Below are 22,844 nucleotides of genomic sequence, written 5' to 3'. Positions count from 1 at the left end.
GATGGTGCTGGGCCTGTACATACAAACAATGGCAATCAGAGCTAATTAGGGTAGGCAGCACCTAGACAAGAAATGGCCCGTCTGTCCCCTGGCTCTGCCCAATGGGTGTCCCTTGGTCCTAAGGGTCAGAAACCACTGGTGTCACATCTGGAAAGCAAATGTGATGCAAACAGAGATCCCCTCGCATTCTGCACAGTGTGTTCCGTGCACGGGCTGGTTGGCGACCGCGCGTTGCCAGCCTGGCTTTGCAATTCTATTCGCATTTACAGGCAGGTGCGCGGATGAGTTTTTATAGCGCTGGACATCACATTTTCATTTCACCAAAATAAATCCATTAGCTGAGGTTGTAACGTCTGCCTGTGAGCGCTGGCTGGAAATCGCTGTTGTCGTTTTCATGGGCATCACAATTATTACGCACCCGCCAGGTCGCTGTGTCCTGGCCATCAGGTGTCGGTCACCCCACGTCCCACTCGGTCCATGAGCAAAACCACCCGTCACACTGTAGCATATATCCCAGCAATACATACATTCCGAAGGGTGCTTTTACAATTTAGTCAAATCCTTTTGGGTTTATTGTCTGGTCAGAAGATGCAGCACGGTCTGCAAGGCTGGCACTATAGGGAGTTCCCCATTGCCTCTAAAGAGTATTTTCATGATTCTTATTTCACTAACTCTTCTGCCTTTTGAAGTTCTCTCAGCTTCTTCACCAAATAGAGCCTGTGCTTACTTTTGTCATTTATTTAAGTAGACATACACTTGTATATTATATATATACACCCTTGTTTTCTGCAGGGCTCTGTTGGAACCAGTATCATGTCCTGTAATCTCAGTTCTGCCGCCAAACCCCATGCTTGTTCACTGTCAGCTGTAAAGCTATTGATAGTTTGTAGGATATATCTTTAAACATGTGCATATATGGTTTTGATTTCTGTAGGAAAACCAAGTGTTCATTTAGCTTTAAAAACACACAGACAGACTGGGACCGAGATGCTCGGTTGTGCAGCGACTTCTGGAAGCTGTGAGCGGCATTTTGGTGGGAATCCTGCCCTGTGTAAAGCGATAAGAGCAGCTGTAGATCACTTAGGACTCAGACTAAATAATTCACCCATCTAGGCTCATGTTGTGCTTTTCCCGTTCTCAGCTCTGAGAGTGGTTTGATATGGAACCAAGGGACGACTGACCCGGTCCTCAGGGAACACTCCATGTGAGGGGGCTGCTCCTTCCACCCCCTGGGGAAGGGCCCAGGGGTTTTGGGGGGGTTTGGATGGGTTTTGGTGGATTCCCCATTGAAGGAGGGCCGGCCGGGGTGCAGCTGGGGCTGCTCCCACCCATGGCGCGCAGTGCATCCAGCAATGTGGTCATCAATGGCTGGGATGAGCGAATAGAGTGACTGTCAGCACGTTTGCTGGTGACGCCGAGCTGGGAGCAGTGGTGACACTGGAAGCTGTGCTGCCATCAGAGACCTGGACAGGATGGAGAGCTGGGCGGGGAAAAATTTAATGAAATAGAACAAGGGCAAGTGTAGAGTCTTGAACCTGGGCAGGAACAACCCCAGGTTCAGTGTAAGTTGGGGAATGACCTATTAGAGAGCAGCGAAGGGGAAAGGGAGCTGGGGGCCCTGGGGACAGCAGGGTGACCATGAGCCAGCACTGGGCCCTTGTGGCCAGGAAGCCAATGGGACCTGGGGTGGGTTAGAAGGGGGTGGTCAGTAGGTCAGAGAGGTTCTCCTGCCCCTCTGCTCTGCCCTGGGGAGACCACACCTGGAATCTTGTGTCCAGTTGTGGCCCCTCAGTTCCAGCAGGACAGGGAACTGCTGCAGAGAGTCCAGCGCAGCCACCAAGATGCTGCAGGGAGTGGAGCATCTCCCGTGTGAGGAAAGGCTGAGGGAGCTGGGGCTCTGGAGCTGGACAAGAGGACACTGAGGGGGGACTCATTGCTGGGGATCAATATGGAAAGGGGCAGTGTCAGGAGGATGGAGCCAGGCTCTGCTGGTGACAACCAGGGACAGGACAAGGGGCAATGGGTGCAAACTGGAACACAGGAGGTTCCACTGAAATGTGAGAAGCAACTTGTTGTGGTGAGGGTGTCAGGGCCTGGCCCAGGCTGCCCAGGGGGGTTGTGGAGTCTCCTTCTGTGCAGACATTCCAACCCGCCTGGACACCTTCCTGTGTAACCTCATCTGGGTGTTCCTGCTCCATGGGGGGATTGCACTGGATGAGCTTTCCAGGGCCCTCCAGCCCCTCATGTTCTGTGATTCCGTTGTTCTTCGCCATCGGGGGATTTTGCTGGGTAGCTGGTTTTAGCTGAGCTGGCTCAAGAGCGGTGCAGTGGTGCTGTTTGAGTACTTGTGCAGAGCCCTTGGCCAGCAGCGCTGTTGGCGCGGGTCTGCTCTCCAGCCCTCGCCCTCGGGCTGTGGCCAGGAAGCTGAGTTAAATTGGTTTGTTGGTGTCATTTTGTTTCTACCGCATTAAACAAAACCAAGGCAGGACCCAGAAAGCTTAACCTGCCATTTCATTTCAGTTTTCAATTGCACGTAAAAATAATCTTTGGAATAGCTGGAGGTGCCCAGAATGAGCAGCTGGAGGATGGAGAGGGGGGAATAATGACCGCGGAGGGCGGGAATCGTGCCAGGCTTTGCCAGCCCCGCAGCAGGTCCCGCGGTGCGGATGGACACCGCGGCGCTCCCGGCGCGGTGCAGTGTCCCGGGATCCTCGTGCAGCCACGTCGCTCTGCTCTGACTCGTTCTGGCCTTTCACCTCCATATATAAACCAGCAGTCGGTTGTCTCAGATGGTGCTTTGTCTGCAGGATGAATTCCTGACGTTTGCCTTACGCTGCGGCTCCCCCGGGTCTCCTCTCTCAGTGTGGCCGTCGCTGCAGTTGGCACCGATCAGGAACACATTGCAGAGAAATACCCCCAGCAGCTCCACGATCCCCCTCCCAAAAGGCACCACTTGATGGGGCTCCGTTGGGTTTGACTTCGTTAGGAACGGGCTTTTCCTTTGCAGCCAATCCATCCATTGCGTGCGTGGGTTGTGTTGCTGCTTCACCCCGTATTGCAGTGTGAACCCAGCGGTGCCCGCAGCATCACGGTGCGGGTGAGCGATGAGCGGCTTTGGTGGCTTTTGTGGCTTTGGGAGCCCACGCCGAGATCCGGTGACATGCAGGGACCTGGAACTCTGCAGCTTTTCCTGCCCCATCCCTCGTGTCTCCGCGTCTGTCACAAGACGACCCCGCATCCCCTCCTGTGCACCCTAAGATTTTGGGGGTTGTTTTTGCAAGAGCTTTTGATGAGGTACCTTGTTACGACTTAAGAAAATGCAATAAAAATGGAGCTTTACTGTCAAGTCCATGATGGTGGGTTATGAGGGTTCCCAGAGCAGCTTTGCAGGCTCGGATATCAGCCAAAAGTTGCTTTATTTCCAAGTTTAGAACAAATGGTACTTAAGAAAGGCAAAATGCATTAAAATCTTGGAATAGACGTTCAATATGTGATATTGATTGTGTTCATCTATACGAGCGCATATCAGAGCCCTTTTCCACGCATCTAATCCTGGTGTATCCACATGCGTGTATGAACAGATCATGTTTTGCTGTACAAGCACACAGACCCCGTTGCCAACAACGTACCTGTGATAGCTCTTCTGTAACCCACAAACCACAGCCGGTTATGTGCTGGGGCGCAGAAATGCCACATTTCCCCATCTGCCCTTTGCTGCTCTTGTTTCCTGTGGTGCAACCCTGACCCCACGAGTATCTAAAGGTTATTCCTTCTCTATAGCTGGTTAGGATAAAATCTCTGCTCGGCGAGTCGAATTGGAAGTGACCTCAAAGACAATGAAGCTTAAACAGAGGCATCAGGTTTTCATCATTCTCCCTGTTTCTAGATCTGGGACAGAGAAGATAATTAATTTGCTTGGGCTAGAATGCAAATTGGAAGAGCCGAATCAGCAGGTGGAGTGTCTGCCCAAGGCCACAACGTTGGAATAAACCCACTGAACGCTGTGATTTCTCCTTAACGAATCGCCCACTAAAGACCTTTATGTGATCCACGAGGAGCAGCCGTCTGATTGCAAATAAAGGAGCATCCTCACTGTCATTGCTCCGGATAGCGCCGCCTTCGCTTTCCATCTTACAATCCTTAAGATGTGAATGCACTTAGGCTAAAAAATTCATTAAACATTAATATAGCGCCTGTTTTCAAGTTCAGACCGTTTGCTTCCCAAAGATAATTGTTTAAGAGAATGAATCGTGCTCCCTTTGCGGCTTTTCTATATATTTTTCAAAAACTAATGTGGGAATTATGAAAGATAGGGCTAAGTAAATTAAATCAAGTTTCTAAAGCCTGGGGGAAGAGCTAATGCAAATGAATTAAGCACATATAAGCTGCAGACATCTGCAGAGTGAGTTTTCTTATGGGCATCGTTACTCGTAGGAGGTGCCCGAGACACCAGCACCTTCACCGGCTCTAAGTCGCTATTGAACAAACAAAACATAGCAAGAATACCACCAAAAATCAGCTGTTAGCTCTCGCTACCGTCATCTATTGTACTTTTCATCATCCTGTTCCATTAAATTTATTACCTGCAAAAGCATGAGCAACCCAAGCTGATTTTCTGTCATCTGCTCATGGATGGATGGAAACTGTGTTGTAAAGGCTATTTTGACCTTAAAGGCAGGGGAAACTGTATTTAAAAGCTGTTTATGAGGCTTTATTTGCTTATCTTATACGCAAATAAAGCAGTTGGGGAAAGAAAGAGCAGGTTGAATATCAACATGGTAAAGTCCTGAAAGCAGCGCTGCCGTGGGGAGGTGAGCAGAGCATTGGATCTGGTGCTTCGGAAGGAAACGGCAGCACAGGAGAGGGTGTTGGTGTGAATTGTAAGCGATGGGAGAACGTTACAGTGAAATCATTGGTTACTGTTCTACACATCGCACAGGGAGCGTTTGGAAAGTCCTTGTCCCAGGTCTGTCCGGTCCTCTCTGTGCTCTCCCGCTTCCCCGGGCGCTCAGGACCAGCGGAGGATGCTGCTTGAGCATCCTGATGTTGCATTATTGTATAGGCTAATCCATGTCCAGCTCCAGGCTGGTGAAGGTGTGACCTGGATTTCAAAGTGTATTCCAGTGCTGGCTGTGAGGGTGGTAACGAGTGGTGTCCCCAGGGGTCAGTGTTGGGTCCAGTCCTGCTTAACATCTTTATTGATGATTTAGATGAGGGGATTGAGACCATCATCAGCAAATTTGCTGCTGACACCAAGTTGGGAGGGAGTGTGGAGCTGCTGGAAGGCAGGAGGCTCTGCAGAGGATCTGGAGAGACTGGAAAAATGGGCCCATTCCAATGGGATGAAGTTCAACAAGGCCAAGTGCCGGGTCCTGCACTTTGGGCACAACAACCCCCTGCAGCGCTCCAGGCTGGGCACAGAGTGGCTGGAGAGCAGCCAGGCAGAAAGGGACCTGGGGGACTAATGGACAGGAAGCTCAACAGGAGCCAACAGTGCCCAGGTGACCAAGAAGGCCAATGGTGTCCTGTCCTGTATCCAAACCAGCGTGGTCAGCAGGACAAGGGCAGTGATCCTTCCCCTGTGCTCTGCATTGGGGAGGCCACACCTGGAATCTTGTGTCCAGCTGTGGCCCCTCAGTTCCAGCAGGACAGGGAACTGCTGCAGAGAGTCCAGCGCAGCCACCAAGATGCTGCAGGGAGTGGAGAATCTCCCGTGTGAGGAAAGGCTGAGGGAGCTGGGGCTCTGGAGCTGGACAAGAGGACACTGAGGGGGGACTCATTGCTGGGGATCAAGATGGAAAGGGGCAGTGTCAGGAGGATGGAGCCAGGCTCTGCTGGTGACAACCAGGGACAGGACAAGGGGCAATGGGTGCAAACTGGAACACAGGAGGTTCCACTGAAAGAGGAGAAGAAACTTGTTGGGGTGAGGGTGGCAGAGCCTGGCCCAGGCTGCCCAGGCAGGTTATGGAGTCTCCTTCTGTGCAGACATTCCAACCCGCCTGGACACCTTCCTGTGTAACCTCATCTGGGTGTTCCTGCTCCATGGGGGAATTGCACTGGGTGAGCTTTCCAGGGCCCTTCAACCCCTCACATTCTGGGACTGATTCTGAAAAGGTTCTTCCCCAGAGGTGCTGGACACTGAACAGGCTCCCAGGGAGGTGTCACAGCCCCAACCAGACAGTGTTCAACAAGAGACTGGACAATGTCCTCAGACACACGGGGTGACCTGTGGGGTTGTCATTGCAGGGACAGGAGTTGGACTCCATGATCCTGGTGCGTCACTTCCAGCTCAGGCCATTCTGTGATTCTATGATCTCTCATTGTGATTTGATACCAACCGCGCTGTCTGTCCCTGTGCCCGCAGACCCCCCCGCGGTGGAGCCCGCCTTCCTGGAGATCCGGCAGGGCCAGGGCCGCAGCGTCACCATGAGCTGCCGCGTGCTGCGCGCCTACCCCACGCGCGTGCTCACCTACGAGTGGCGGCTGGGCGGGCGGCTGCTGCGCGCCGGGCAGTTCGACGTGCAGGACTCCACCGCCTACACCGTCAGCAGCCTCGCCCGTGACACCTACGGCGTCTACAACTGCAACATCATCAACGAGGCGGGCGCCGGGCGCTGCAGCTTCCTCGTCACAGGTAGAGCTGGACGCGGCCGCTGTGCCGACGCCACGGGCACAACGCGGGGGCGTTCGGGACTAGTTGGGACTAATTGGGTGCAGAGTGGCTGGAGAGCAGTCAGACAGAAAGGAACCTGGGGGACTAATGGACAGGAAGCTCAACAGGAGCCAACAGTGTGCCCAGGTGGCCAAGAAGGCCAATGGTGTCCTGTCCTGTATCCAAACCAGCGTGGTGAGCAGGACAAGGGCAGTGACCCTTCCCCTGTGCTCTGCATTGGGGAGGCCACACCTGGAGTGTTGTGTTCAGTTCTGGGCCCTCAGCTCAGGAAAGAGATTGAAGTGCTGGAGGGTCCAGAGAAGAGCAACAAGACTGGGGAAGGGACTGGAACACAAGCCCTATGGGGAGAGGCTGAGGGAGCTGGGCTTGTTCAGTCTGGAGAAGAGGAGGCTCAGAGCTGAGCTCAGCACTCTCTAGAACTACCTGAAGGGCAGTTCTAGCCAGGGGGGGATTGGGCTCTTCTCCCAGGCATCAGCAATAGGACAAGGGGCCATGGGCTTCAACTCTGCCAGGGGAAACTGAGGCTGGAGATGAGAAAGCAATCCTGTGCAGAGAGTGGTCAGGCATTGGAATGGCTGCCCAGGGAGGTGCTGGACTCACCGGCCCTGGAGGGTTTGAAACTGAGACTGGACATGGCACTTAGTGCCGTGATCTGGTCAATGGGCTGGAGTTGGACCAAGGGTTGGACTGGATGATCTCTGAGGGCTTTTCCAGCCCAGGCCATGCTGGGACTCTGTGACTCTGTTTAGCGCAGGCAGAGGTGACGTGTTATTCATGGCGTTGGATCCAGCTCTCTGGTTTGTTGTGAGCCGCGGGGTACAAGCAGCTTCGTGTTGACGTTTCACATTGGACAAGAAGAATATTCACCCAAAATATTAAGAGAAGAGAAATTTTTTGGTTTTTCAATAAACCAAACGAATCCCTTTATGGCTGTTGAACAGAATGAGGAGGAAATGGGGACCTTCAAGATGAACTCCGAGAGGTTCAATCCAGTAAAATGGGGGGTGTTTTTATGAAAAATTACCAAGTTCAAGGAAAACCTGATGAAACATCAGAACATCTTTAGTGCAGTAAAACATAGTTTGTTTTGTTTTTTCCTCAACTGTGGAATTCATGTTTGTGCCAATCTAGATAATTCATATGAATCCAGAAATGAGGTGCCATTAAATCTCTTCAAACAAAGCTCTTGTATGGAGCTGCGGCCCCTTTGGCACGCAGGACCGTCAGATTTAAATATGGACAGAGTGACTTGAGTTAGTTACAATTAATTCATTTCTTTATGGAGACGTCCCTACAAATCACCCGCAGACCTTGCTGTCCACAGCGCTGTTTCTCTAAGGAACATTTGATTACACGCTGACTATAAGTTATTAACTATAAGTTATTACGCTTCCAGTAAGTCTAAGTGAACGTTACAGGCTATAAACCAACTATATAAATTACAATCTCCTGTAAAGTTTAATGATGGCTGCAGCAACATTGATATTTTTCCCAATGACGGGAGGAGATTTGTGACCGTGTCACCCATCACAACAGCGTCGTGTCCTCGTTTGGTGCCTCAAACCGGCAGTGTGTGATTGTGTTGTTTTCCCCCCATCTGGTGTGACTTTGTGGTCCAACCCCAACCTAAAAACACGTGCAAGAACATCACAAGAAGTGATTGTCCAGGAGACCCCTGAGGTTGAGTGTAGGGACAAGAGGGTCCAAAACCGCTGTTATTAAACAGGGTTTAGCACTCCAAAGTGACTCAAATACAGGTTCAAATACCAGTTGAGCTAATTATGAAGGGGCAGCAGCTAATCCAACAGGTGGTGCACAGAGTGCATGCACGTGGTTCACCAAACAACGCCGGAGCCGCCCTGAGTCCGGGAGGAGCCCACACTTGTCTGATACGGTGTGGGGTTATTGTAAAGGGACACACGTACTCGTAGTGAGTACGGAAAGTGCACACTCACGATCCTGCGAGGGTAAATTTATAACACACTTGCAATCCTGGGAGGGTTAATACACGTGCAAATGTGCACGGGATATTACACGTGATTGTGTGGAGCACGGGAGGAAAATACACCCGTGATTCTGCGAGGGTTAATTTATACATGTGCTCATATTGAGCACGGAAAGTAGGCATGCAAATGTGCACGGAAAGTATAAATACATGTGCAAATGTGCACGGGAAGTATAAATACATGTGCAAATGTGCACAGAAAGTATAAATGCGCATGCAAATGTGCACGGGAAGTAGATGCACTCACAGTCCTGCGAGGGTTAATTTATACACGTGCTGGTTTTGAGCACGGAAAGTACACATGTGAATGTGCACGGAGAGTATAAATACATGTGCAGATGTGCACAGGCAGTCGATGCACTCGCGGTCCTGCGAGGGTTAATTTACTCACACAGGTGCAGCGAGGCAAGCGGAGTCTCCATCGCGGGGCAAGCGGCTCCTGGCGGCTGCGGCTCCGCTTGTGACGCCAAGAGATCCACGCAAGGGGTGGAGCCACGGTGAGAGTCCCGTTCCTATAGCCTGATCAGACCTGACTGTGGGCATTCCAGAAGCTTCTCTGCACCCCCACCCTGGCTGTGGGTGCCCCTGAAGACCCCAAACATCCCCACAGTGGCCCAGCGGCTCCTGGTGCCTCTGCGCTCCCTTCTCCTCCTAACGGCCCTGGCCAGGGGCTCTGGGGCCAAACAGAAGGAGCTGTTGGCCTCAATAGCAGAGACAGAGGGAGATGTGTCCACTCCTTCCATGACGGAGGGAGGGAGAGAGGGGGTTTGCATCCTGCCACATATCACTACCATTTCAATGAAAATAGGTATTTTTCATTTGTCTGCGAGGCACAGTGGGTGTTTGATTTTAATTAAAGGCCGTGGGGATTATAACAGCCCGCTGAACCCAGAGCATCTCCTGAAAATGTACAACAGGAAGTCAAATCTGAAGGGTGGTGCTCACTGCGTTAACAGGTTTTCTTCGCCCATCTCGGGTCCAAAGCCCGATGATGGCAGTGGACCCACAGGATCACAGAGTCCCAGCATGGTCTGGGTTGGAAAAGCCCTCAGGGATCATCCAGTCCAACCCTTGGTCCAGCTCCAGCCCATTGACCAGATCATGGCACTAAGTGCCATGTCCAGTCTCAGTTTCAAACCCTCCAGGGCCAGTGAGTCCAGCACCTCCCTGGGCAGCCATTCCAATGCCTGACCACTCTCTGCACAGAATTGCTTTCTCATCTCCAGCCTCAGTTTCCCTGGCAGAGTTGAAGCCCATGGCCCCTTGTCCTATTGCTGATGCCTGGGAGAAGAGCCCAATCCCCCCTGGCTAGAACTGCCCTTTAGGTAGTTCTAGAGAGTGCTGAGCTCAGCTCTGAGCCTCCTCTTCTCCAGACTAAACAAGCCCAGCTCCCTCAGCCTCTCCCCATAGGGCTTGTGTTCCAGTCCCTTCCCCAGTCTTGTTGCTCTTCTCTGGACCCTCCAGCACTCCAATCTCTTTCCTGAGCTGACATGTTTCTGGAGGGTGACACTTGAGCACATGCGGCTCAGGGACGGAGGGCGGTGGCACCAGCGCCCCCGCTCGCCCCACACCTGACGATGCTCTGCTCTCTGTTCCCCACAGGCAAAGCCTACGCGCCCGAGTTCTACTACGACACGTACAACCCGCTGTGGCAGAACCGGCCCCGCGTGTACTCGTACAGCCTGCAGTGGACGCAGCTGCACCCCGACGCCGTGGACCGCGTGCTGGCCTACCGCCTGGGCATCCGGCAGGTGAGCGCGAGCGCCGCCGCGCCGAGGGCGCCACATCGCTCTTCTAGACACACTTATTCCTTTTCCAGTTTGTTCTATTTTCTTTTGCATTTATTAATGGCAAGAACACGCTGATTCTGACTGTAGTTCACATGTATGCTGGTGAATGGGGCTGCATCCAGCTGGCAGCCGGTCGCTAGTGGTGTCCCCAGGGGTTGGTGTTGGGTCTGGTCCTGTTGAACATCTTCATTGACGATTTAGATGAGCGGATTGAGACCATCATCAGCAAATTTGCTGCTGACACCAAGTTGGGAGGGAGTGTGGAGCTGCTGGAAGGCAGGAGGCTCTGCAGAGGATCTGGAGACACTGGAAAAATGGGCCCATTCCAATGGGATGAAGTTCAACAAGAGCAAGTGCCGGGTGCTGCACTTTGGCCACAACAACCCCCTGCAGCTCCAGGCTGGGCACAGAGTGGCTGCAGAGCAGCCAGGCAGAAAGGGACCTGGGGGACTAATGGACAGGAAGCTCAACAGGAGCCAACAGTGTGCCCAGGTGGCCAAGAAGGCCAATGGGTCCTGTCCTGTATCCAAACCAGCGTGGTGAGCAGGACAAGGGCAGTGATCCTTCCCCTGTGCTCTGCATTGGGGAGGCCACACCTGGAGTGTTGTGTTCAGTTCTGGGCCCTCAGCTCAGGAAAGAGATTGAAGTGCTGGAGGGTCCAGAGAAGAGCAACAAGACTGGGGAAGGGACTGGAACACAAGCCCTATGGGGAGGGGCTGAGGGAGCTGGGCTTGTTTAGTCTGGAGAAGAGGAGGCTTAGAGCTGAGCTCAGCACTCTCTAGAACTACCTGAAGGGCAGTTCTAGCCAGGGGGGGATTGGGCTCTTCTCCCAGGCATCAGCAATAGGACAAGGGGCCATGGGCTTCAACTCTGCCAGGGGAAACTGAGGCTGGAGATGAGAAAGCAATTCTGTGCAGAGAGTGGTCAGGCATTGGAATGGCTGCCCAGGGAGGTGCTGGACTCACCGGCCCTGGAGGGTTTGAAACTGAGACTGGACATGGCACTTAGTGCCATGATCTGGTCAATGGGCTGGAGTTGGACCAAGGGTTGGACTGGATGATCTCTGAGGGCTTTTCCAGCCCAGGCCATGCTGTGGTTCTGTGTCACCAATACATTAGAAAATGCAGGGTATTCTTTGCATATATTGAGAATCTCAGAGGTGATTGAGCGCTCGGGTGGACCCAAACCCTCCCAGAGAAACACGGTGATGGGGAAGGTGACAAATCTTTTGGGTGGGCAGGACAATCTCGGGACTTGTGGCTAAAGGAACGACATGGAAGTGGACGTGAGAGACCACGATTAGTGCTGATGGTGTGTGCAGTAAGGAAAGTGTTCGGGTGACGTCCCAGTTTGAGTTGTTAGCGTTGGTTCTGCACGGGTTTGCTGCCGTCTTGCAGGAACAGCCCTCCTGGAGACTCATCAGCACGTGTGACACACGGAGTTAAGGAGCTGTTCCTCGGGCGGTGGCTCCAGATACACCACAAACACCACCCAAAAGGGATTCACCTGCATTACCTTTGATGGGTCTCCATGTAAACAGGTGGGTGTAGGGGTGGTTGTAGCTGTCCCATGAACACGTGGTGATCCCCGAGGAGCAAAACGTCATGTGGACCCCCTCAAACCCACCACGTTGCGTCTTCGTGGGTTCAGCATGAACTCCGGTGGGAATTGGCGCTGTGACAGGATAGACCTGCTTGTTAAAGTGAACAGAACAGCCCCATCAGTTCACCAATTAATAACACCCTCTGGCTTCTCCGAAGGGTGTTGTGCTGTCAGCGCGACTGCAGGGCTGCAGGTGTCTCCCATGGGTGCCAGCAGGCCCATGGGACTGGGATCTATGGGGCCCGAATGCCTGGGTCTCTTGGGACAGCAGATTCCAGGGTCTATGGGGCTGGAATCTATGAGGCAGAGATATTTGGGACTGGCATCTATGGGGCCCGAACGCCTGGGTCCCTTGGAACAGCAGGTTTGGCATCTATGGGGCCCGAACGCCTGGGTCCCTTGAGACAGCAGGTTTGGCATCTATGGGGCCCGCACGCCTGGGTCCCTTGGGACAGCAGATTCCAGGATCTATGGGGCCAGGATCTATGAGGCAGAGCTATTTGGGACTGGCATCTATGGGGCCCGAACGCCTGGGTCCCTTGGAACAGCAGTTTTGGCAACTATGGGGCCCAAACGCCTGGGTCCCTTGGAACAGCAGTTTTGGCAACTATGGGGCCCAAACGCCTGGGTCCCTTGGGACAGCAAGTTTGGCATCTATGGGGCCCGAATGCCTGGGTCCCTTGAAACAGCAGTTTTGACATCTATGGGGCCCGATCGCCTGGGTCCCTTGGGAGAGCATGTTTGGAAAAAATGGGACTGAGATCTATGGGGCCCGAACACCTGGGTCCCTTGGAACAGCAGGTTTGGCACCTATGGGGCCCGAACGCCTGGGTCCCTTGGGAAAGCAGATTCCAGGACCTATAGGGACAGGGTCTATGGGGCTGGAATCTAGGAGGCAGAGATATTTGGGACTGGCATCTGTGGGGCCCGAATGCCTGGGTCCCTTGGAACAGCAGGTTTGGCATCTATGGGGCCCAAATGCCTGGGTCCCTTCGGACAGCAGGTTTGGCATCTATGGGGCCCGCATGCCTGGGTCCCTTGCAACAGCAGGTTTGGCATCTGTGGGGCCCGAATGCCTGGGTCCCTTGAGAGAGCAAATTTGGAAAAAATGGGACTGAGATCTATGGGGCCCGAATGCCTGGGTCCCCTGGGAGAGCAGAATCCAGGATCTATGGGGCCAGGATCTATGGGGCTGGAATCTATGAGGCAGAGATATTTGGGACTGGCATCTATGGGGCCCGAACGCCTGGGTCCCTTGGAACAGCAGGTTTGGCATCTATGGGGCCCGAGCGCCTGGGTCCCTTGGGACAGCAGGTTTGGCGTCTATGGGGCCCGCATGCCTGGGTCCCTTGGGTCGAGCAGGTTTGGCATCTATGGGGCCCGAACGCCTGGGTCCCTTGGGAGAGCAAGTTTGGAAAAAATGGGACTGGGATCTATGGGGCCCGAACGCCTGGGTCCCTTGCAACAGCAGATTCCAGGATCTATGGGGCCAGGATCTATGGGGCTGCAATCTATGAGGCAGAGATATTTGGGACTGGCATCTATGGGGCCCGAATGCCTGGGTCCCTTGGAACAGCAGGTTTCGCATCTATGGGACCCGAACGCCTGGGTCCCTTGGGACAGCAGTTTTGGAATCTATGGGGCCCAAATGCCTGGGTCCCTTGGGACAGCAGATTCCAGGATCTATGGGGCTGGAATCTATGAGGCAGAGATATTTGAGACTGGCATCTATGGGGCCCGAATGCCTGGGTCCCTTGGAACAGCAGGTTTGGCATCTATGGGGCCCAAACGCCTGGGTCCCTTGGGAGAGCAGAATCCAGGATCTATGGGGCCAGGATCTATGGGGCTGGAATCTAGGAGGCAGAGATATTTGGGACTGGCATCTATGGGGCCCGAACGCCTGGGTCCCTTGGGACAGCAGGTTTTGCATCTATGCGGCCCGAGCGCCTGGGTCCCTTGGAACAGCAGGTTTCACGTCTATGGGGCTCGAATGCCTGGGTCCCTTGAAACAGCAGTTTTAACATCCATGGGGCCCGAACGCCTGGGTCCCTTGGGAGAGCACGTTTGGAAAAAATGGGACTGAGATCTATGGGGCCTGAACGCCTGGGTCCCTTGGGAAAGCAGATTCCAGGACCTATAGGGACAGGGTCTATGGGGCTGGAATCTAGGAGGCAGAGATATTTGGGACTGGCATCTATGGGGCCCGAATGCCTGGGTCCCTTGGAACAGCAGGTTTGGCATCTATGGGGCCCGAATGCCTGGGTCCCTTGGGACAGCAGGTTTGGCATCTATGGGGCCCGAACGCCTGGGTCCCTTGGAACAGCAGGTTTGGCATCTATGCGGCCCGAATGCCTGGGTCCCTTCGGACAGCAGGTTTGGCATCTATGGGGCTCGCATGCCTGGGTCCCTTGGGTCGAGCAGGTTTGGCATCTATGGGGCCCGAACGCCTGGGTCCCTTGGGATAGCAGGTTTGGCATCTATGGGGCCCGCATGCCTGGGTCCCTTGGGACAGCAGGTTTGGCGTCTATAGGGCCCGAACGCCTGGGTCCCTTGGGAGAGCAAGTTTGGAAAAAATGGGACTGGGATCTATGGGGCCCGAACGCCTGGGTCCCTTGGAACAGCAGATTCCAGGATCTATGGGGCCAGGATCTATGGGGCTGCAATCTATGAGGCAGAGATATTTGGGACTGGCATCTATGGGGCCCGAACGCCTGGGTCCCTTGGAACAGCAGGTTTGGCATCTATGGGGCCCGAACGCCTGGGTCCCTTGGGAGAGCAGAATCCAGGATCTATGGGGCCAGGATCTATGGGGCTGGAATCTAGGAGGCAGAGATATTTGGGACTGGCATCTGTGGGGCCTGAACGCCTGGGTCCCTTGGAACAGCAGATTCCAGGATCTATGGGGCCCAAACGCCTGGGTCCCTTGGAACTGCAGTTTTGGCATCTATGGGGCCCAAATGCCTGGGTCCCTTGGGACAGCAGGTTTGGCATCTATGGGTCCCTTGGAACGCCTGGGTCCCTTGGAACAGCAGGTTTCGCATCTATGGGACCCGAACACCTGGGTCCCTTGGAACAGCAGGCATGGCATCTGTGGGGCCAGAATGCCTGGGTCCCTTGAGACAGCAAATTTGGCATCTATGGGGCCCGAATGCCTGGGTCCTTTGGGAGAACAAGTTTGGAAAAAATGGGACTGGGATCTATGGTGCCCTAACACCTGGATCCCTTGGAACAGCAGGTTTGGCATCTATGGGGCCCGAATGCCTGGGTCCCTTGGAATAGCAGCTTTGACATCTATGGGGCCCGAACGCCTGGGTCCCTTGGAACAGCAGGTTTGGAAAAAATGGGACTGGGATCTATGGGGTGGGTGCTGAGAAGGTCCCGTCCGTGTGCTTCCTTTGGGCTCCACTGCCCTTTGTTGTATTGTTAACATCTGTTTATTTCAGTCGCTATAGGGTCAGGTGTATTCAAACGTATAGAATGTGCTGGTGATGGATTCCTGTGGGGGTCGCATGGCTGCACAACAGTCTATAATGTTGTGTCCATACCATAGCATGGCCCTTGTACCAGACACCTACCGCTATACAGCAAATCTGCTGCAAAGGAAACAGTGAACGGGGATAAGGTTTTTTTGCCTTTCTGGTTAAATTATAAATTACATATAAATTAAAAATATAGAGTTTCCTTTGCGTAAAGTTGTGAAAAGCGACGGAACAAGGAGCTTCCGGCTATGAGATCGATAGCCCAAATGACAGCTCATGTAGCCAACGGACCTGAAGTGCCCTGATTCACCTCTTAATGTTGTTATAATAGTTCGATTGTATGGAAAAACAGAAGGAAAAGTGTATTTTACCTTCCAAAGCTTTTAGCGAGTTGGTTGTTGGTGTTTTGGTTTTACTCTGGTCTAAATGGCCTCTCTCCTTCCCTCATTTCCCACCCCGCTGGTAAAACTCGGGATTAACCCCGTGATCTGGGCTGTTGGGCCATCGCGTTTCCACACCGGCTTCCCTTACACTGTCCGGTTGTTCCTCAAACACCCGGCGGTATGTTGGGATCACAGGCGGATGTTCCAACACCAGAACCACTTTAGATACTATAGATACTTAGAGCTTTGCATCCTGTGTCTTCAGGGCAGGATTTGTGCCCATGACACCATTGCAGAGGAAAGAGGCGTCACCAGGAACGATGGTACCTGCGCTGTAGGAATAAACTGGTGGTAAGCGCAGTACAACCTATTGGTTCGTCTGTATTATGGGTTATTTGTCACCATGAGTCACGTTAGGGCTGTACAAGTGTCCTTTGAAGTGATGGTGACACCGGAGCCGCCTGCCCTGTGCTCAGAACCACATTGTATTGTGGGCAAAGCGTTGAAGAGCAGCCACTGGGTCCCCAATGAGGCCAACGCTCATCGAGACCGTCCCCTGTGCATTGTGCACCGAGCACTCTGATTTTATACATATAACTGCTAAGCAAACATCTTCATTTATCAAGGAAAACCAATTGTCGTAGTTGTTATAAATTGCAAAGAAATTACCTTAAAGTAATTCTTTCTGCAGTTCTTTATGGGGTGTGCGATGCATTAATTTACATGGCGTTCAGTTGTCGTTAATTAAAGAGACGCTCGTCTGACCTTTGGGGTCCATTAAGGAGTTTGTGGTTGAAATCGATAGACCAAGTACAATGGCCAAAGGACGTGTTGGTTCTTCATGAACACAACCGTGTGTGCGGGAGACCCGTGTTGAATCATCCCATAGGGTTCATTCCTCGAGAAATCTATATGTCCAAGTCTTTTAGAAAATATATGGGCATGGAATCCATGGCCTTTTATTGAGCGCACAGAGAATATTCTAAATATTCAAATATTCTAAATATCCAAATATTCCAAATATCCAAATATTCTAAATATTCAAATATTCTAAGTATTCTAAATATTCTAAGTATTCTAAATATTCTAAATACCCAAAGGTGAGGAAGGGAAAGGAGTCCCTGTGAGGCCTCCTCTGCATTGACCGAACACAGCCGTGCTCTGCTAATTAATTACAGGTTAGGAACACCATAGCACTAATGAACACCCCGGAAATAAGAATTAGCACATGGCCGGTGTTGATTTCAAGGCAAAAAGATGCGCGTTGTTCCTGTGGGGAAATAACAACATCCAGCGCGGGCTCGGGACACACAACACCGGAATGAGAAATCAAATTGGTTTGCGCTCGAAATGAATAAAACAATGGAGCTTCGTTATCGATTGTGTTTGGGCGGCTGTAGAAAAGGGTGATAATCCAGAGCAGCACCTGAATTGGATACGGATTCGTGACTCGTCGTGGTGATTGCGAACTTTAAACGTGAAGTGTTAATTATCAAAGGTATATGCAAAGGTTTGTGGCTCAGTGTTGCCCTGTCCAAAGGAGGCAGCTCAGAAATCCCCCAAAGTTCAATTTACACAGCGCTTTTCCTGCATACAGCAAATCTGGAGCATTTTGGGTGTCCAAGGTTGGGTGCCCAAGGTTGGGTGTCCAAGGTTGGGTGTCCAAGGTTGGGGGTGTCCAAGGTTGGGTGCCCAAGGTTGGGTGTCCAAGGTTGGGGGTGCCCAAGGTTGGGTGTCCAAGGTTGGGGGTGTCCAAGATTGGGTGCCCAAGGTTCGGTGTCCAAGGTTGGGTGTCCGAGGTTCGGTGCTCAAGGTTGGGGGTGACCAAGGTTGGGTGTCCAAGGTTGGGTGCTCAAGGTTGGATGCCCAAGGTTGGCTGTCCAAGGTTCGGAGTATCCAAGGTTGGGGGTGCCCAAGGTTGGGTACCCAAGGTTGGGAGTGTCCAAGGTTGGGTGCCCAAGGTTGGGGGTGTCCAAGGTTGGGTGCCCAAGTTTGGGTGTGCAAGGTTGGGTGCCCAAGTTTGGGTGCCCAAGGTTGGGGGTGTCCAAGGTTGGATGCCCAAGGTTGGGGGTGTCCAAGGTTGGGTGTCCAAGGTTGGGGGTGTCCAAGGTTGGGTGCGCAAGGTTGGTTGTCCAAGGTTGGGGGTGTCCAAGGTTGGGTGCTCAAGGTTGGGGGTGCTCAAGGTTGGGTGCCCAAGGTTGGGGGTGCTCAAGGTTGGGTGCCCAAGATTGGGTGTCCAAGGTTGGGTGTCCAAGGTTGGGGGTGTCCAAGGTTGGGTGCCCAAGGTTGGGTGTCCAAGGTTGGGTGTCCAAGGTTGGGGGTGCCCAAGGTTGGGTGTCCAAGGTTCGGTGTCCAAGGTTGGGTGTCCAAGGTTGGGTGCCCAAGGTTCGGTGTCCAAGGTTGGGTGTCCGAGGTTCGGTGCTCAAGGTTGGGGGTGACCAAGGTTGGGTGTCCAAGGGTGGGTGCTCAAGGTTGGATGCCCAAGGTTGGCTGTCCAAGGTTGGGAGTATCCAAGGTTGGGGGTGTCCAAGGTTGGGGGTGTCCAAGGTTGGGTACCCAAGGTTGGGAGTGTCCAAGGTTGGGTGTCCAAGGTTGGGGGTGTCCAAGGTTGGGTGCCCAAGTTTGGGTGTCCAAGGTTGGGTGCCCAAGTTTGGGTGCCCAAGTTTGGGTGCCCAAGGTTGAGGGTGTCCAAGGTTGGATGCCCAAGGTTGGGGGTGTCCAAGGTTGGGTGTCCAAGGTTGGGGGTGTCCAAGGTTGGGTGCGCAAGGTTGGTTGTCCAAGGTTGGGGGTGTCCAAGGTTGGGTGCTCAAGGTTGGGGGTGCTCAAGGTTGGGTGCCCAAGGTTGGGTGTCCAAGGTTAGGTGCTCAAGGTTGGATGCCCAAGGTTGGGTGTCCAAGGTTGGGGGTGCCCAAGGTTGGGGGTGTCCAAGGTTGGGGGTGCCCAAGGTTGGGGGTGTCCAAGGTTGAGTGCCCAAGGTTGGGTGTCCACGGTTGGGTGTCCAAGGTTGAGTGCTCAAGGTTAGATGCCCAAGGTTGGGTGTCCAAGGTTGGGTGTCCAAGGGTGGGTGCCCAAGGTTATTTCGGGGTGATCCACGTTCTCGCTGTGTCTCTCACCCTCTCGGGTCATGGGAAGGATGGAGGAGGCTCCTGGGGCTGCTCCGTGTGCTCCCGTTGGTTCGGAAGGTGATGACAACACCTGTCCCAACAGCTCTGACACCGCATCCCTCTTCTGATTGTAGGCCGGACAACAGCGCTGGTGGGAGCAGGAAATTACGGTGAACGGCCACATCCAAAAAGGAGAGTTAATTACCTACAACCTCACCGAGCTGATCAAGCCGGAGGCCTACGAAGTGCGCCTGACACCCATCACCCGCTTCGGGGAGGGGGACTCAACTATTCGGGTCATCAAGTACAGCGGTAAGAGGGTGTCCGGGTACACGGGGACGCGTCGGGGTGCATTTGGTGTTGTTCTGTCACCAAGTCCCGCAAAACACACTGTGAAGGATGGGGGGATTGTGAGACAGAGGGGTCTGCGGGTAGGAACAAAAACCTCCACCCCAGAAATGTCTCCGAACAGCCAAAATGCAAAATCCTGTTGAAGTTGCTGTGAAATAAGGGGCAAAAATAGAACAAATTAATGTTAGCTTCATGAAATACATCTGTCAAGGTTTAAGGCAAGGCGGCAATAAACCACGGCAGACTCTCCCTGGTATCCCCTCACCTCCCACTGCCCCTTCCTTTAGATCGGAAAGATGATTGGGAAGATAAGGGGAGAGGAAGAGAGACTGAGACTGCCAGTTGGAGAGTTTTAAAGGGTTTTACTAATGCTGCTAATAAATAGAGAATTTATATACAAACTATACAAACCCAATCTGGAGTGCTCGATGTGGAGTTGGCGTCACTCCAACAGCAGAGCTGGGCGTGCGGAGCTGGCGGCTCCAGCAGCTGTAGGCCAGGCGCCCCGAACTCCTGGGTCCCTCCCGAACTCCTGGGTCCCTCCCGAACTCCTGGGTCCCCCCGAACTCCTGGGTCCCTCCCGAACTCCTGGGTCCCTCCTGAACTCTCAACCCAGAACCTGGGTGCAGGATGCAGGGCCTGAGGCCTGTGGATCACAGACAGACAGACAGACAGGGTCCTCTCTAGATGCCGGCCATGGGCGAAGAGAGTGACCCTCATGATCACCCTCTTATATAGGGGGTATGACAATTATGGGATGGAATACTTCCGTCTCCCAGCATTACCAACAATTAATTCCTAGAGCTCCGAAAAATCCCTCAAAATACCTTTCTTAGAGTAATTATTTAAGGAATAACTGAATCACAGTAACGAATGGGCAAGAGGCACCTTAGCGGGAGGGAAGGTCTACCCATGGTACCATTGTGTGGTTTGCGATGGGAAACAGCCGAGCAGAACAAATCTGAAAGGAATTAAATGCCATGTGCAATTCTTCATAATTAGCGATTAGCTCCGCCCTACTCGCTCTCGTCATAAATTATCATCACTACGTTAATAGCAAGGGAAAACGTTACATTAAGCAGTTGCAAACATCAGTTCTAACATGGCACTGAGTTCACGTTGTGCTGATGATGGTGGTGAATGGATCCCGGGTTTGCCTGTTGTAGGAGAGCGTTTGCCACGTCCACACTTCCCAAAGCTCGTCAAGACAAAAGGGCTCGTTTACTCAATCCGTTAATGCACAAATGAGGAGGTGGCCATTCTTCTTCCATCCCTATTGGATTTCACTCCTTGTTGAGCCTCTTCGCCCAAGCAAACTCCTATTTTGTGACACACTTGTAGGAGTCCGGTCTCCTTGGGTTGCCCATGTGCACGAGGGGAAGACCAGGGGTGTTCCCAAAGGTGATCGGGAGCAGAAGTCGCATCCGTATGTTTCATCCATACGTTGGGGATTCGTGTGCAGCAATCTCCAGCTCACACCAGGCAGCGCCATAGACCGCAGAACTTCCCCAATGACTTAAATATTGACCAGTGCTCCTATAGAGAGAAAATAACCACCATTCCTGTCAGTCACTCGGTCTCATTTCTGGTGGTGGTGGCACTCTGGCCAGTCTTGGGAGGGTGCTTGAGTTGCTGTGTGTAGTTTGAAGTTTTAGTGGAACATCCTGAGATCTACATTCGTACCCCCTGGCCGGCAGGAAGGACCTTCCCACACAGCACCAAAGGCCTATTTTGTCTACTGCATTTATTCTGTTCCTTCTGGGGGTCCTGGGGACAGCAGGGTGACCATGAGCCAGCACTGGGCCCTTGTGGCCAGGAAGCCAATGGTACCTGGGGTGGGTTAGAAGGGGGTGGTCAGTAGGTCAGAGAGGTTCTCCTGCCCCTCTGCTCTGCCCTGGGGAGACCACACCTGGAATCTTGTGTCCAGTTGTGGCCCCTCAGCTCCAGCAGGACAGGGAACTGCTGCAGAGAGTCCAGCGCAGCCACCAAGATGCTGAAGGGAGTGGAGCATCTCCCGTATGAGGAAAGGCTGAGGGAGCTGGGGCTCTGGAGCTGGACAAGAGGACACTGAGGGGGGACTCATTCATGGGGATCAATATGGAAAGGGGCAGTGTCAGGAGGATGGAGCCAGGCTCTGCTGGTGACAACCAGGGACAGGACAAGGGGCAATGGGTGCAAACTGGAACACAGGAGGCTCCACTGAAAGAGGAGAAGCAACTTGTTGGGGTGAGGGTGGCAGAGCCTGGCCCAGGCTGCCCAGGGGGTTGTGGAGTCTCCTTCTGTGCAGACATTCCAACCCGCCTGGACACCTTCCTGTGTAACCTCATCTGGGTGTTCCTGCTCCATGGGGGGATTGCACTGGATGAGCTTTCCAGGGCCCTGCCAACCCCTGACATCCTGGGGTTCTGTGATTCTGTGAATGTGCCATTGGCGCAGCCGTGAGCAACATCCCCATCTCAAACGTGCCCACGAGGTGCCAAATCCAGCGCCCAGGTGGGAGAAAGCGGCCGCTTGAGCCCCAGATGCTCTGCAGCTTAGTGCTGTTACCAATTTGCAGCCTCAGGATTCACGAGCCAGATGCTGATCCATAAGATAAACCTAAAGCTACGTCCCTTTGAGGAGGGATCCCGGAGCGGCTGACGCTCCCTGTGCTTACAACCGGCAGTTCTACCGCAGCGTCCACCCAACGACTGTATCCAACTATCCAACGACTGTAGTGTCAGCAAACAATCGCCAGGCAAATTATAAGGGTGTTGTAGCTTCAACTATAAAATCATGATATCATGTACATTATTATAATGCAAAGCCGATACTGTAATCTGAACCACTGGTGTCTTAGCGCAGCAGTTAATGGGCTGGCGGGAAGCGCAGCAGCGGGGCCGTGTCAATGTAAGAAATAATTATAGACATTACCCAGCAAATAAAAGGCATCATAGGAATCTTACAAGGAGAACTAAGATAATTGTTTTACGTTTTTCTCCCATTACATTTATTTGAATTGCGGGGAGAAAACACTTGACTTTCTATATATTTGCGGTGTTTTGTGTGTCTCTGGGCGTTGGGTTTGAGCAGCACAGCGGCCCCAGCGGTCTCAGCCCTTCTCCTCATCACATTTTGCTTTTTGGAGAGAGATTTTGGTTGCGGCGATTAGGAACAACGCACCCCAGGACGCAGGCAGATCCACGCAGAGGCACAGATCTTGTTCAGGAAGGAGCGCAGAGCCAAGCCTAGCAGAGAGCTGACCTAGGCCTAGGCTGCCTTCTTTATTCACCATTGACAATTTATAGGATTTACAGGTATGGGCATGGACTAATATTTTACAAAAGGTGTTTTTCCACTAAAAACACACTAAACTCATGTGATGTTTGTCTCACTTGTTTTTCCACTCATTCACAGACCAGGCCAAGCACATTCACACATCCCGTGCACTAGGGGGCGGTTTTCCGGCCCGAGATCC

General features: G+C 52.9%; 1 protein-coding gene across 2 annotated transcripts in view; it reads left to right on the top strand.

Moving 5' to 3' along the window:
* MDGA2 (MAM domain containing glycosylphosphatidylinositol anchor 2) overlaps positions 1–22,844 on the top strand; it is a gene marked incomplete at both ends in the record, with an annotated part of 309,300 nt that overhangs the window by 270,512 nt on the left and 15,944 nt on the right. For both annotated transcript variants that reach the window (XM_080345156.1, XM_080345155.1), the window contains 3 exons: positions 6,365–6,634; positions 10,281–10,429; positions 19,171–19,348. In XM_080345156.1, the coding sequence (XP_080201282.1) occupies positions 6,365–6,634; positions 10,281–10,429; positions 19,171–19,348 (597 nt within the window). The remainder of the gene's footprint in view (positions 1–6,364; positions 6,635–10,280; positions 10,430–19,170; positions 19,349–22,844) is intronic.

The sequence above is a fragment of the Nesoenas mayeri genome (assembly GCF_963082525.1).
Source record: "Nesoenas mayeri genome assembly, chromosome: 5".
In the NCBI taxonomy this organism is placed as follows: Eukaryota; Metazoa; Chordata; class Aves; order Columbiformes; family Columbidae; genus Nesoenas; species Nesoenas mayeri.
The sequence above is the reverse complement of the archived record's forward strand: the minus strand, read 5'-3'. Positions and strand labels throughout refer to the sequence as shown.